Here is a 15768-nt window from a genome sequence, read left to right as displayed (position 1 = left end):
TTCTGTCTAGTCCTGAATTTATTGTGGGTTTTTTTTTTTTTGACAATTTGAAGGTAGGTCAAAGGTCAAGCGGGGTTGGGGCAGAGGTGAGCTAAGCTAGCTAACTGTCATCCTTGCTAATTATTGGACATTTTTATCTTTACTGTCTGATGTTCAGAGAGTAAAGGAATGTGGGGGGGAAAACATTATGCTTCAGCTGCTGAGAGGTTAGTAACACCTGCGCAGGTAAGCTGCCGACCGCTGATACGGTCAGGTATATCAACTCTGCTGCGCTGAATACGTAGAGGATACGAAGGCCACTTTTCTTCTTACAGGTGAGTCACACTGATGTATTTTCATTTCAAATTTTATTTCTTTTTTACTTAAATGCTTAATGGACTTTAATGCAGTTATATTAAACTTAAAACTAACGCCGGCATAAAATCCCTGTCTTGTTAAATACCGCTTTGAGCTGGTCTGAAAGTTTGACGCAGTCGCAGTCTTTCTGTATGAGAACTCCAACAGTCCGGTGACCACAGGGAGTCGTTGTTCTGCGTGAATTCTGTGAGGTTTTGTGCAGCTTTGCAGACATAAACTTTAGTAAAAGTTTGAAACAAATAATATGGGAGATTTTCATCGGTGGCATTGCAATCTGTATGTCTGCATGGAAACTTGTAAGGGGGGGGTTGTGAAACCAGATGAAACGACAATGAAGTCCCCCTGCTCCCAGCATGCCTTGCGCCATAACATTCATAAAAAAATAAGGGTAAATGTTGCGTTCCCGGTGTCGTAGTTAACCAGCGCAACGTTTGCTTTAATCATCGCTGCTATGTGTGTCCGCACGATGACTAAATGAGCTTATCGTTTGTTTTGTTGAGTTGTCGTAACGATACACCAGTGGTGAAGCGCATGTTCCCTCAAAAGTGTTGGGCCTGATGGGACGTCTGACGGGCAGATTACTCTGATTTCTCTTCAGATCGTATAAATCTTTCGCCTTTTACTAAAGATTTCCGTGGAGAGGATCACTAAGAGTTTTACCCAATTTTTTGATGCCTTGCTTAAGTGCGAGGCTTCCTGATATGTAAAAAAACAAGAAAACCCATAAACAAAATAAGTTTTAGTCTCACAATTCGTTGCGTTTTGTGAGATGTCTGACTTCTGATCAGTCAAATAGAAGACTAATGTTTAGGATGCGTATAGAAAATGTTATACGTTCCTCCCTGTTTCTATTATTCTAAATATATTCACCAGTCAGGATACTAAAAGGATTCAGGGAACTTTGTTGTCATACCAGCTCACATTCACATGTTTATGGTACGAAATTAGGACTCAGGTCCCGGGAGCAAGAAGTAGAATATAAAAATAAAAAGATAAAAAGTTGGATAAAATAGAAATTTAAAACTACTGGGAATAACACATTTAATGGTGCACTAGTGCATTTGACTGTAAAGTTGAAATTTCCATTTTAAATTCACCCAAAGAACTGAGGCAGCGATGTGAAGAAATTTAACGTAATGATAACCCGGAAGTGAAAGCGCTGTCCCATCATGCCGTGCGCCATAGTGTGATTAGCTAACTAATGCCAAAATAAGCGTAGTAATGTTTTGTTTTTTAACATAAAAGGTAACAGTAAGTTGGTTCCTCGGGTCTTTATGTGCATTATGTGGCGTGAGTTGTTGTTTCAGTAAAAACTGACAGTGAACCAGCAGTTAAAGTGGTATCGTCGTTAATCTGGTCGGTCTGTCTGTCCACCAAGCGGCAGATCACTCTTGTTTCACTTCAGATCGTATAAATCTTTCGCCTTTTACTAAAGATTTCCGTGGAGTGGAACAACAAGAGTTTTACCCAATTTTTTGATGCCCTGCGTTTAGCGGGGCTTCCTGAACATGTTGAAAGAAAACGTTATGGGGAATATGGTGTCCGGTGAATATGGTGTCAGTTTGATTTAAATGTAGTTTTAGCGTGTTTTATTTCGAGGTGATATTTTCAATGTATTCCTGCTAGTCTTATCAAAGTATTTCTATGCTTAAGTCTTAATAGTTTTACATAAGTAGGAGATATGAGTACTTCATTTATTTCATGTTATTTCATTTATTTCACCCAGCGATATATAAAGTAGTTCAAACTGAGCATTCAGTAGGAGAAAGCAATAACGTACATTTACTCAAATACTGAAGTAGGTTTTTAGGTGCTTATACTTAACTACAGTATTTTCATTTTAATTGTATATTTCTGCTACTATATTTCTACATGTCAACGTGAAACGTGATACATCTAATTTCACGACATCAGTGTGACAGCTGCAGTGGCTTTGCAGACATAAACTTTATATATGAATACGATTATCTTATAAAATTTGAAGCATTGTTATGATGCCGAATAAACTACCAAACTCGATACAAGTTGTTTAACTGTATCTCCACCTCGACCAGCTGCAGTATTAAAACACCACTTAAACATTAAAGCAAGTGGTCGGTTGCAACTAAAGATAATTTTCATTGTAGGTTAATCTACTGATTCTTTTCTAAGTTAATAAATTATTCATTTAGTCTATGAAATGTCAGAAAATTGTCCTTAAAAGTCTTGTGTGACCAAAAGTCCAGATCAGATGATAATCTGTTTAAAATTTGTACAACAAAGATCAGCAAATTCTCACACTGGGATGGTTAATTCACAGATTTGTCTGTGGTTTTATTACTTTTAAAATGAAACCATTAAATGATTATCAGCGTAGTTGTCATTTTGCACGATACATACTTTTACTTTTGATACTTAAAGTACATTTTTCTAATGATTCTTTCATACTTTTTTGTAAAGGTAAAATTTAAGTTTTGGGGCATTTTCACAATGTGACATTGCTTTTTAGTAAACAGTCTTTATACTGCCTCCACCACTGTGAGTATGAAAGACCACATTGTCTGTGTGAAGTGTGTGAGAGTTCATGTTATTGAGAATTTAAAAGAACTATGTTGCAACAAAAAGGTGCCCCAATGTCTGCTACGTTTGGTCAGACTAACGTGGAGTGCACCTTTAGTCTGTGAGGGAATAATACAGGAATATTACAGTCATATTTTCCTGCAACACCACCATGTAGAGAAACACACACACACACACACACACACACTGTTGCAGTGTTGCCCCAGAGGAACATCCATGAATGTCCAGGCCATTAACAAATGCAATAAGCCTTTTAAGTATGATTTCCTGCCCTTCCTCCCCGGTCGTCCCCCAGCTCCTCCCGGTTAAAACGTGACACACATCAGTTGTGTGACAGGTCACGTGACCGCCGTAGCATTGATCCGGAAGGAGGGAGGGACGGAGGGAAGCGGAGGTAACGAGGGAGGAGGGGGCGGCTGATGTTGCCGAGAAACTGCGTCAGGTCAGCCAGAAACAGCCTGAATCATACAGGAAGTTCTCTGATTCCGCTTCAAAATAAAGCATAATGTTGTAGCATTCATGCAGAAGCATCTGTTTTATATGGAAGACTTCTATTTTACTACAATGATAAATCACCATGACCCTCAAAAATAAGGTTCAAATTGTTTTACACCCTCCACCTGCATCGACTAATTATGAATGTGGTTGCTTGTGACAAATCCGTAGAGTATTAGCACCCATGTTTTGATGACCAGTGTCATTGGTCTTGTTTTGCAGCAGGTAGCTGTTTTCAACAAAAAGTTCTGGAAAACCCAATGTGTACTGCAACAGCTGGCAACCCAGCTAGTGAAAAATGTCCAGTAACTAAAATAGTATTCAGGGGTTTTCTGAGGTTTACAACACAGCTAAAGTCAGAGTGCCTGTTGGGCTCGTATGCATTGGAAACATGTCTGCCGCTGGGTGTGTGGCTAACATGTTGCACTGGTTTTCACGCCAGCCTTGTTTGTTGTAAGAGTTCCGCCCAACTGGTTGGGTAACGCTGAGTTATTACCAGAATCAGAATTAGCTCCACTGGCCAAGTACAGTATGTATGCATGTAAGGAATTTGACTGTGGTGTTAAGCTGCATTCAGCGTGTTTACACACGGTCCCAAAAACAAATTTCTGGAAGAGAGAAACAAACATACAGCTAAAAACAAGAACGGGTGCTTATACATAGACATGTAAATATAACATGCAAACATGTAGGTTATACACAAAGTAACAGCAATATTCAATGAAAACATAAAATTACAAAACAAAGCTATTTCTGTATGTTGTAAATAAGAATGTAATAGTACACAGTAAGTAACTAGTAACTAAAGCTGTCAGACAAATGTAGTGGTGTAAAAAGTAGAATTTTTGCCCCTGAGATGTAGCGGAGTTGAAATATAAGGTTGCATATTATGAAATATAAGTACTTTGAACACCACTGAGCTATATTCCATCGTCAAAAAATACTGGATTTAAAATATGTCATTTGAAATCTAAAATATGCCATTTATGTTATTTTAGGGATAATACGCGTTTCTGGATGATTAACTGTCTTTGTCGTGTTCGTGACAGCTTCTTCCTTTGAGCGCACCCCCGAACCCTGGTTTTATTTTGAAAAGCGACACCGGAAGTCTCGTGTTACATTGGCTACCTTGACGCTGGTTTGGCGACTAGTCCAGCTCGCCTGCATTCCTCCTCTCTCCAAAGCCTGACCGATAGAGACAGAGAAAGAAAGGAGGAGGGGGGAGAGAGAGAAAACACCAATTATTATTCACAACCGTGTCGGATTTTTATGAACCACGAAGCCGATTCACACCGGATACACCGACCAGATAAAACCACGAAAAAATAACCACGTCGAGACAACTCCGTTTGGACTTACAGCAGCGACGAAAGGCGTGTTTTTCTTTTATAAATACGGGGCTTTGCGTTGATGTGACCGTGTAGGTCAGCTATCGAAAAGCAGCTTTGGTGAAACAGCCTTTCCACGGCGGATATCTCCTTTTTTTTTAAATGGGGATTTGCAAGATGGCTGATGACAGCTACCCCTAACAAGGACAGAAAAGCGACGTCCCCTTTAAGATTAGCAGGGTATATTTTTGTATTTCTACTAGTTACCTGTATAAATATGGCTGTTTTTTAAGATAATGACCATATCTTATGTTAGCAGCCACCGTCCTTGTCGGAAAGCATTGGCAGTCTAGTGTTTATCTGTACCTGTGAAATGGTAGAAAATGGTGAGGTGACGTCTGAGGTAATTTACACGATTTAATCGAGATAAGGAAGTAGAAAAATAATGTTGTTGGCTAAAGGCTGAGGCGACAATAGGCGAAAAAGGTGGAGAGCAAAGTAAAAAGAAAAAAGAGGCCAGAGCTGGTTATAAAAATAATAATAATCTCTGGGTCAGGAGATATTTGATAGATGTGTCGGAGGGGGGAAAGCAAAAGGCTCTGCAACAGCAGCCAACATTCCTGCGGATCCTAAAACCCTTTGTTTTGTGCGCAGGAGCTGGACTCGACTATTAAAACTATTAACTATGCAGTAAACAGGCTCGAAATGATGGCCCGGATATGATTTTCTGTTTAATGAGATTATAAGGCCTTTGTTGTCGACAGAAAACCCGGTAGAAAAGCCGAGGCCTTGTGTACAAATATGCGAGCTGTGCCACATAGCAGGCGTTATTCATCAAATAGAAATGTCGCCTTTATGTCAGATTGAAGGGCTGTAGGTACCTGTCGTATTAATCTGACTTGTTTGTTTGTTTTTTTGAAAACATTTCTTGTCTACTGCCAAACCGTCGCTGGTTGTATGTATAATTAAATTGCAGGTGGAGGCTCCTCGGATACTTATTTATGATTCAGCGGACAAAAGCATTGCGCTGCGTTGTGATTATTGAGGAAACCAGGCGTCCTTGAGGTCCTGATAAAACAGATTCAGGTTTTTAAGAAAAGCTCTGTGTGTGTGTGTGACTAGTAGCAGGGGTGTGGACCGGAGCCGTCCTTTCTCGTGGTTTTCATGCTTCGTTTGTTGGTCTGAATTGGTCCACAGTCAGTCATAATCCGACGTTGAAGTAAAGGGAAGCTCCCAAGGTAGGAGCCTGAGCAGGCAGCAGAGCCGGATCAGGTGTCTTTTCATGTGCTATACGGAGATTGATTCACATTATGATCATATAAGTAATTGTGTAGATGTTTAGATCTCTGTGCCTTGTTTTCTTTTCATAGTTTACCTGTAGCTGACAGGCTTTTAGCTTCCTGTAGGCCTGTAAACACACACACACACACACACACAGAAGCTATAAGCCAGGGCAGACCCACTGTGTGTGATTTAGAGGAAAGGAAAGCACAGTTTACTGTAATATGTATAACGTCAGCCCCTGCTGTGTGTGTTGAAATCACTAAGGTGTTGTCATCCTTGCCTGAAGCCTTCTCTGGTCAGTTTTCTGGAATTTGCCTTCATGCTGCAGCAATAAGCAATACTCGTCGCCTGTCAGGGAGACTCATCTAATTTGGTCACAAGGGTTGAAACGTATTGACTGGTCTTTCAGGACGACATCGGGTCTGTTTTTATCTTTTTCTCAAGACTCATCTTGAAAGTGTCAGGTTTCTTTGTGAGGACGCAGAGGCCCTGAGGTCGGATCGAAGTGGGAAAACAGCTAGTGTATGCCTGCCTGCACCATGATGGCCTCTGACATGGCTGAGACGTGGAGGAACTGTTTTGAGGAGGAGCTCATCTGCCCCATCTGCCTGCACGTGTTCTCAGATCCCATCCAGCTGCCCTGCAAGCACAACTTCTGCCGGGGCTGCATCAGCGAGGCCTGGGCCAAAGACTCCTCGCTGGCTCGTTGCCCTGAGTGCAATCATGCTTACACTCAGAAGCCCAGCTTGGAGAAGAACCACAAACTGTCCAATATAGTCGAGAAGTACAACGCCCTGAGCGTGGAGAAGGCCACCACGCCGGCGCTACAGTGCATCCTGTGCCGCCGAGGCCCGCCGCTCCCCGCAGTGAAGGTCTGCCTGCGTTGCAACGCCCCGTGCTGCCAGTCCCACGTCCAGACGCACCTGCAGCAGCCCTGCTCAGCCCTCGGGCACCTGTTGGTGGAGGCCGAGGCAGTGAAGGCCTGGACCTGCCTTCAGCATGACCAGTACAGGCTGTACCACTGCGAGGCCGAGCAGACGGCGGTGTGTCAGTACTGCTGCTTTGCCCGCTGCCACCCCAGCCACGGCCACGCGGTCACTGACGTGGAGCTCCGACGCAACGACATCAGAGTAAGGAGAATTTTATACTGTGCACACACAAACACGTGTTTGTTCCCTATTTGTTTCTACTCAGGGTGTTGTCAGACTCTGACAGTGTGACCGAGACAAAATTTCAGCTGATGGTTTGACTCTGTCACTGGCTTTTTGTGGAAGCAGATGTCCGACCTCTTCCAAGTAGAACTGAGATGTTGACCATTTATTGATTAGTCAGTAAACATAAGTTTAATATGCAAGTATCTTGATAACCAATCATTTAAGCCATTTTTAAGCAAAAACTACAATAAATTCTGGTTCTGAGATATGAATAATGATAGTGAACTGAATGTCTTTGGGTTTTGAACTGTTGGTCAAGCAATACAAGTCACTTTAAGATCCCACCGTGGGCTCTACGAAACTGAGATGGATGAGAAAGTCACTGTTGGATTGATAATGAAAATAAGCATTAGATGTGGCCCTCGTACGAATTTGTCATTCCATTAGTGATCAATAGGTGTTAGCTAAGTGTCCACTTAAGTAAAATGTAGCTTTGTGCCTTCACAGCAGCATCGCACAAGCCAGTGAGGTCGTTTTTTTTTTCATCCACTTTGCAGTCATCAAGCAAACAGCACCAGAACAAAGGCCATATTTTAATGGCATTTTGTCTGCCAAATTAAAGATCTTAAATGGATCGTGCAGGTGCAAAGCTGTTATGATCTGCTCCCAAACATTTATGTTTTCACAGAAACACTTTGCTCAGTCGAAAACAGAACTCACCATTTTAAGAAACAATCGCATTTCGAGTATTTCTTACAGCCTGTGAGAGAATCTCGTGCATTTTTCAGTTGTGATCCACTCCAGCCTCTGTTCTCATCTGTTGGAATGACAAACAATGCAGTCGGAGGGTGGAACAATGAGGGGCCCTCAGAGGGCCTTATCTCCCCGGCACAGGTGCATCCTAGCTCAGGGATCGCCAGTTGTGAGGAGGGGTGGGAGTGGAGACTAGAGGAAGGGGGATTAAAGTGATTTGTCACTTGATTCTGCGGTCTACTTGGGGTTTTTTATTAACCTCTTCCCTTCCTGGGGGTTTGGTACTTGCTGTCGTTGGTTCGTGCAGCGGTCGGATTGGATTTCCTCTCCCCCTTTCTTCCGTTTTTCGAGGGGTGTGTGACAAGGTGGTTTAGTCAGAGGGAGAACCATGAAGGCTTCACTGCTATCTGACTCATGTAGTACACCCTACACCCCGTTTGGGTGTCAACTGTGTCATACTTGGGTGTATTTCCTGTAGACATGCTATGACTCAGTCTTATGTTTAAATAATGAGTCGCCTGGGGGACAGGAACGCTGTCGGGTGGAATCTGCTCTGAATTGTATTGCCAAAATCCTTCACATTTGCAGCTTTTTCCTACGATACCTATAATCAGGCTGGGTGATAAGTAGAGCCTGATTAATTCTGCTTTTGACCCACATACAGATGTCAATATTTATCATAGATGGGCAAAAAAAAAAAAAGAGCCATGAACGAGATGATGTGTGTTGAGTAAAACTCTGGTGGGCAAAATATCTAATAGCAGCTAGAGACGGAGCGATAAATCATCAGTGTCAATATATCAGCTGATATTAGTTGATATATATCTCAGACAAATGTCGTCTGATAAATAATGAGACAATCCGCTGCATAATACCAAAGATATGTCTGACACAGTGTAGAAACTGTGTCATAATTTCAGGTTCGGGCTGAATGCTAACAGGCTCACAATGACTCACTAACATGCCAGTGTTTGCTGTGTTATCCATCCTGTTATCATGCTATTAGCATGCTAGCTTTGGCTAATTGGTACTGAAAATTGGAAATGTTAATAGTATTGTAGATATTCAGTCATAAACCAAAGTAGGGTTGCAACCAGGGTCTGAAATTATCACCCACCAAGTCCCAAAGTGGGCACATTTTCCATTTGGTGAGTAATTCTCACAAGGTTTTCTGCCACACTGGCTGGTAAATGTTTGAGAAAGAATTAGATGCTGAAATTATGAAAAATATTCCGTTCAATTGTATACAGACAGATTTTAATTCTGTCCAGTTCTGTCCAATGTCAAAAAATCAAGTTGTTATGAGCTAACGCCACAATGTTTTTGTAAAACAAGTTTGACAGATTTCCAAATATTAGTGTGAATTTGTTTTACCGTGATAGATGGAAGTGAAAAGTTGACATTGTGGTGAGGCTAATCTGATTAACTAAGAAATCATTTTGTTTATAAAACTGTGGAAGATGCTCATCATAATGTCCCACAGTCCAGTGAACTGAAAAAACCTAATTCACTGTCATGAAAGACAAAACAGTCAAATCCAGACTTTTGAGAAACTGGAACTGGTGAAATTGATGCAGCTCTAATTAAAAGTGTTTTTGTTATTTAACTTTTTTAAAAATACATATTCAAACATCTATTCTCAGCCTCAAAATCCAGGGCCGTTGGCGCTGTTTCTGACTGAACTCAGACTTATTGTTTGGTATTCCTCTACTGCGAGTTGCAGATACTGACTGAATACAGCAAAAACACTGATGTATCAACTGGACCTAGAAAAATAAATTTTATTAAGAAAGAACAGCAAATATTGCTTATTGCTTAACAGCCAAATATGTAGATACCAGCGAGATAATCTTTTTAGCTTGTGACATTGATTTATTCATATCAGCCCTAATCCATAATCACTTTTAAGATATGTGTCCTTGTGGTAGTGATTACAAAGACATCCTTCCTGTTGAATACAATCAGGGAATGCAGAGTGGACCCCCCTCACACACACACACACACACCAGCACCCCACTCTTCATGTCCGTCACCTCCCACCCCCACCAAATTCACTCACTCACTCACTCACTCACTCACTCACTCACTCACTCACACACCATCCACCAGCCACTCCGGGCAAGGGCTGACCTTCCTCCTGGCTCTGCTCTGGTGGCTCTGATGGAGAAGACACTGTGTTGAAATGACAGCTAAAGAGCACCCTCCCCTCCCTGTGCCCCTCCCCCTCTCCCCCCTCTCCCCCCTCTCTCTCCCTCTCTCTCTCCCCAAAGGTATCCCATACATTTAGTTGCCACCCCCCTCTGGGAAGCTTCGGCTCCTTCGACCCTGTTTTTCCTCTGGCTTCTGCTCAGAGCCTAACTCAATCAATCAGCACAACCAGGTCACAGTCCTGGATCTAACCATGCCAACTGTGTGTGTGTATGTGTGTGTGTGTATGTGTGTATGTGTGTGCGCAAAAGATATCTAGGGCAGTGGTTCCCAACCATGTGTCACAGGCCCAAGAGTATGCAGGTTTTCATTCCAAGCTCTACAGCAGCTGATCACTAATGATAAAATCAGCTGCTGTTTAGTTGGAATGATTGGATGATGATGATGATGGTGGTGGTATGTGAACAGACCTTCAGAATGTGGAAAAACAACAGATTATTGACTTGCGGGATTAATTACTAAGTTAATCCTCCTTTTTTTTTAACCACTTTGGTCCAGAAATTGAAATGAAAATGAACAAATTAAAAATCTCCAGCTTCTGAAATGTGATTATGTGCTGGTTTTGAGTGTCCTGTATCACTGGCAATGAAATGTCTTTGAATTTGGGACTGCTGGTCTGGCAAAACGAGCTTTCTGAGGTTGTCATCTTGTGCTCACGGGCTTCTTTCACTATCCTTGACATTTTATAAACTAAAAACTAACTGCAAAAAAAACCTGATAGATTAATTGATAACAAAAATAATCGTCAGTTGTGGGATCATATTGGCATCACCACGTTATTTTGCTTCATGCCATTCTATCAAGCCTCTCCTTCATTAAATGTCGACTGAGGATTATTCATATTTCACATTAAACATTAATAACATGAAGGATTAGCAAATCTGTGTCAATGACATTCCTACTGAGAGAGTTATATAGTGAAGGGGGTGATATAAAGAATTGCTGATCTCTTATCAAGCCTTTAATTATGTTTTTTATTTATTTATTTATTTTGACCTCAAGCTGAACCAGATGGACATCTGAGTTTGGCCTGAGCGTGCGTCTGCTGCTGTTCACATGCAATCATCATCCTAGAAACAACAACGACTGTTGGTGCCACAACACTGTTGTAGCTCACGCAGTGCAGCCTCTTCTGTGTGAATACGTGTGCATCTTCTAAAGAGCACAGAGAGGAGGTGCACTGAGAGGAGGAGCAGAAAGAGGAGAGCTGCTGGAGCTTTTTCTGCCTCCGTATGCCCATTTATTTATCTGTGCTCGCTGCCCCCAGCTCCCCCAACGTTAGTCCTCTCTCACTAATGCAAACACAAAATAGCTGTTGGTTGCTATGACAGCACACCCTCCCTCCCCCACAGGGATTGTGTGTTGGATGGAGGGACTAAATTAGCCAGCGCCCGGATCCTAATATCTCAGGCATGGGGAGGGGATGCTAGTGGCTAGCTGAGGTCACAACTTCCCAGAGCTGAAGACTTCTCTCTCTTTTCTGTGTCTCTTTCTCACATTGCAGCAAAGCCTGTTGAGACAGCAGGAGCGCGTGGAGGAACGAGTGCAGGAGATTGAAGAACAGCTCTGCAAGCTCGACTCTGACAAGTGTGTGGTGGAGGTACGTTTTTACACTCTGCTCTGTGGGCGTAGAACGCAAGTACATGGCATTTTTCAGAGATTCCACATGGTGTTGCGTAATACCAAGGAAATTTTGAGTGGACTGATGTTTGTGTGGCCATGCTCATCTCTCTACAGGACAGGGTGTGTGAGCTGAAAGAGGAGGTGCGTCTGCAGTACCAGCGGATGCACCAGCTCCTGGAGGAGGACCTTGGTCGGACACTGGAGGTTCTGGACCGGGCTCAGGCTCGGTTCTGCCAGGACAATGCTGCCCAGGTTTTGGCTCTGGGAGAGCAGCGCCACGAGGCCCAGAAGCTGCTGAGCTCCATCCACACGGCCTTCAGTAAGGCAGAGGAACTGAGCTTCATGAAAAACACCAAGCCTGTTAAAATCCTCACAGACAGGTGAGGGAAAAAGTTGTTTTAAAATGAACGTTTTACTTTTTTCCCCGTGGGTCTCTAACCCGTTTCCAAGCTGATGTCTTATCTTGAATTTTGCGTGTCTCTTGGCACTGTTTGCAGGTCTCAGGCATGTGTGGGCAGCAGTCTCCCTCCTTATAAAGTGGGGAGTCTAAACTCCAAACTGTTCCTCTCTGAAATCTCAAAAAGAGAGAAGAGCTTGAAGAGAACACTTGAAGGTAGGATCTTAAACACGTTTATCATGTTTTAGATCTAGGACATATCTGTCAGTGGAGTGTGTATTTATTTACTTCTTCTTTTATCCTCTTCTTTTTTCTTCTCAGCCCCCCTCACCCCTCCCTCGACCTTCCTGCAGTCTGTTCCTGCGTATCCCAGCGGTCAGAGCTCTGGCTCTGGAGCAGAGAAACGGAAACATTCCACTGCTTTCCCAGAGGGAAACGGGAACGCGGGAAAAAACGCTGCTCCGGGTTTCAAGGACTCCTCCTCGTCCTCCTCCTCTTCTTCATCTTCTTCTTCTTCATCATTAGCCAAGCAGCCCTACCTGGGCTCCGGCTCTGCCTCTGGAGAAGGCCAGTCAACCAATCAGCAGCCGCTCGGCCCCTGCGGCCCACCTCACATCAGCGAGAGCGGTGGGACAGGAAGTGGAAGCGGCTCTCTGACCAACCACCATTCAGGCTCTGTGTTCGGTTCCTCGCACTTTCCTCCTGGAGGCAGCAGCTCCTCACACTCCTCCCAGCAGGCCGTGCTGCCTCAATATGGCGGCCGTAAGATCCTGGTGTGTACGATGGATAATTGCTACTGCTCCGGGGTGCCCTCTGTGTCGGGACACCGCAGCCATCCTCCGTACCCGCGCTCCGGCTCTTTCCCCTGGGTCAGCGCCCAAGACTACCCCCCTCCTCCCGGCTTGGCCTCTGGAGGTCCGTCCATGCAGGGGTTGGCAGTGAGGGACTGGATAGACGCCTCACAAACACATAGACATGCAGATTTTTATGGGCTGTATGGGCAGCCCCCTACAAAGCACTATGTCACCAGTTAACAGAGTAGACACACACACACACACACACACACGGATATAGAGACGGGCACCAAAATAGCACACCATTACAGATTTATTAACCAGGAAAAAACACAATACAATTATACTCTTCACACATAGAAATATTTAAACTTAAACGCACACACACACAGACACGGATCTAGAACATGTATACAAGTTCGGGGGCAGGGTCGATCTCTTTGTGTTTTTATTTTCTTCCTTTCTCCATTTTCTGTCAGTGTTTCATATAGTGTATTATACGTAAAATGCATACACAGCCGCTCACCCTGGCACAGCTTAGCTCAGCTGATCTTACACACCAACAAGAAGCGAGAGTGGCCGAAGAGGAGAGTACGACACCCATCTCTTTATTTATAGAGCAGGCGACGGATTGATAGAAAATGAACTTCTACTAGGAAATCTTCTCGTGCCTCCTCATGGATGCTCAGTGACGCTAAAGGGAAAAGAGATAATACCGGGCAGGGTTGACCTTTCCAGTTTAGCGCCTTGTGTTTCTCCGTTATAATCACCCCTCCAGTTGTCCGTTGCCTTATGTTGTTAGCATCATGTTTTCCTCTTCCCAGCTACACTTTGTTTGATTGCTTTGATTCCTTTTAAAGAGGGACTGCGGTCCCTTTCATGTCTTTTGATTGTTATCGTCATGGCACCTCTTCCCTTCTTTGCCGAGTTCAGGGATGGATCGTACGGCTTGAACACAAAACGCTCTTCCATGGAACACCCACAATGCACTTGTGGACGCCTTGTTATGCCTGGACTACAGATGCTGACCTACAGAGGGACACTAGAGCGGCATCTGAAGGGCCAGTCGATCTTGGGGGTTTGGGAGTTTGACCCTTATTCCTTCCTGTTACCAGGCTTCCCATTGGACAGAAAATCTTCTGACAAAGACTGTTTCCATTTAGTAATTACTATGACTTTGTGTTATTTGGTACATCTGCAAGTTTCATGCTTGCATGCTTGTCTACAGAGACTCTTTTAGAGGAACAGGCAAGACTGGACAGACCAAACCAATGAAGCATCTGGAGGATCTGATGATGCTGTAATTGTACTTCCTGCAGGGCAAAGATGTCACTTCCTCTCAATAAAGCACACGAGCTCTTGGCTTCCTGTTTGTAGCTGAAAGCATGCAAGGAAGAGTTTTTTTTTTTTTTTTTTTTTTTAAAGCACTCAAAGGAAGAACAATGGGGGGAAAAATGTATGCAGTTTTAAAATGAGTGTATGAAAGAAAAGAAGGGTGGGAGGATTTTTTTTTCATGAACTTTTTCTAAAAGAACAAGACTGGACTGCGAGATGTAAGCAATTGTCATCATCCTAAAAAGGAGCCGTTACGACAGTCAACATAAAGAGAAAAAAAAAACGACATAAAAAGTATCTTTTTTGTAAATATTTTGTGAAATGGAAAAATTACAGACGTGATTTGGAGATGGGTTCCAAATAAACAAATTTAAACCGGACTCTGCTGTCTCCTCTCAATGTGTAAATCCCATTTTCTCATGTTCGTTTAAAGAGTAAATTTGGCAATGTTCTGTATTTTTGTTGTCAATTTATCACATGGAAAGACCAAAACCACCAGTGCTTTGGTACATTAATATTTTGCCATTTTCCTGGATCAGTCGATCGAAAGAAACTCAATCCCTAACTAGTTAGATCATTTGTTAATCATTTCAGGCATTTTTGTTAAGTTAAAATGTTAAACGATTTCCTGTTTCCATATTATTTAATGTGAGAATTTGTCACTTTTCTTTGTTGTTCATGATAGCAAATGAAGAGTGTCTGGATTTCTGCCCTGTGAAATTGCATTTTCTTTTTTATGTTTCGTACGTTCATTTTATAGACGAAGTGACTAATCAGTTCACTGCAAAAGTAATCCCTGTCATGTAAGATAGGTGACCCTTTTCATTTGTCCAGAACGAATGACACCCACATCAGCCTCAGTTAGTTAAAGTTAGCATGAGAATCAGTCAGCCAACAGAGACACTGCTGCACTGGGAATTGACAAGTTAATATGTTTTTCTTAATTATTTTCAACTCATTAACTCACTACTACACTATGAACTGACATCACGTCCTTTTCTCCAGGGAAATGTCATAGGACAGATATGTTGCATGAATAGTAGTTTAGTTTCCAACTTGGAAATCGTGTTCGTGTCAACATCAAACACTTGAATCAGTCAGTTGAATCAATTATTTGAGGATTTTGGTCTTTTAATGGGACAGGCTCAAAACAAGAAACATTTAGAATCTCACATTTTTATCATTCAATGTTTTCTACCTTTGTACAGACTTCTCAGCTTTTGTCTCGTGCTCAGTTTTTGTTCCTTGCAGTTCACACAGTCATCTACTTACTCTTCATATGACTTAAAGAAAACACATCCTCCCACTTGTTACTCTGACTTTGCACAATCTCTGCTGTTCCTTCTTAAAACATGCGAATAATCTTCCTGGCTGCGTTTTCTGTTTGACAGTCCGTGCAACAGTGTATTGCTTTATCTCAAAAGATATGCTAACCAAAGGAAAAACCCGTTCAAACTAAACTTTAAACATCTCTGTGTCCA

General features: G+C 42.6%; 1 protein-coding gene and 2 non-coding genes across 4 annotated transcripts; all 3 read left to right on the top strand.

The window, feature by feature from the left end:
* The first annotated feature begins 119 nt into the window (after nucleotides 1-119).
* Nucleotides 120-14667, top strand: trim8b (tripartite motif containing 8b). 2 transcript variants are annotated; one of them, XM_046376589.1, is made up of 6 exons: nucleotides 120-314; nucleotides 6468-7153; nucleotides 11643-11738; nucleotides 11876-12141; nucleotides 12259-12374; nucleotides 12480-14667. In XM_046376589.1, the coding sequence occupies exons 2-6, from the start codon at nucleotides 6548-6550 to the stop codon at nucleotides 13190-13192; spliced, it is 1797 nt and encodes a 598-aa protein (XP_046232545.1). In that variant the 5' UTR covers nucleotides 120-314; nucleotides 6468-6547; the 3' UTR covers nucleotides 13193-14667. The 2 variants fall into 2 exon arrangements, with proteins under 2 accessions (XP_046232545.1, XP_046232543.1); XM_046376587.1 differs by lacking the exon at nucleotides 120-314 and adding an exon at nucleotides 4521-4979.
* LOC124053297 lies at nucleotides 936-1051 on the top strand. The gene has a single exon (XR_006842127.1). It is a non-coding gene; the product is annotated as a U5 spliceosomal RNA (small nuclear RNA).
* On the top strand, nucleotides 1743-1857 carry LOC124053305. The gene has a single exon (XR_006842134.1). It is a non-coding gene; the product is annotated as a U5 spliceosomal RNA (small nuclear RNA).
* Nucleotides 14668-15768: the final 1101 nt, after the last annotated feature.

This window comes from Scatophagus argus, chromosome 21 (assembly GCF_020382885.2).
Source record: "Scatophagus argus isolate fScaArg1 chromosome 21, fScaArg1.pri, whole genome shotgun sequence".
Classification (NCBI taxonomy): Eukaryota; Metazoa; Chordata; class Actinopteri; family Scatophagidae; genus Scatophagus; species Scatophagus argus.
The sequence above is the reverse complement of the archived record's forward strand: the minus strand, read 5'-3'. Positions and strand labels throughout refer to the sequence as shown.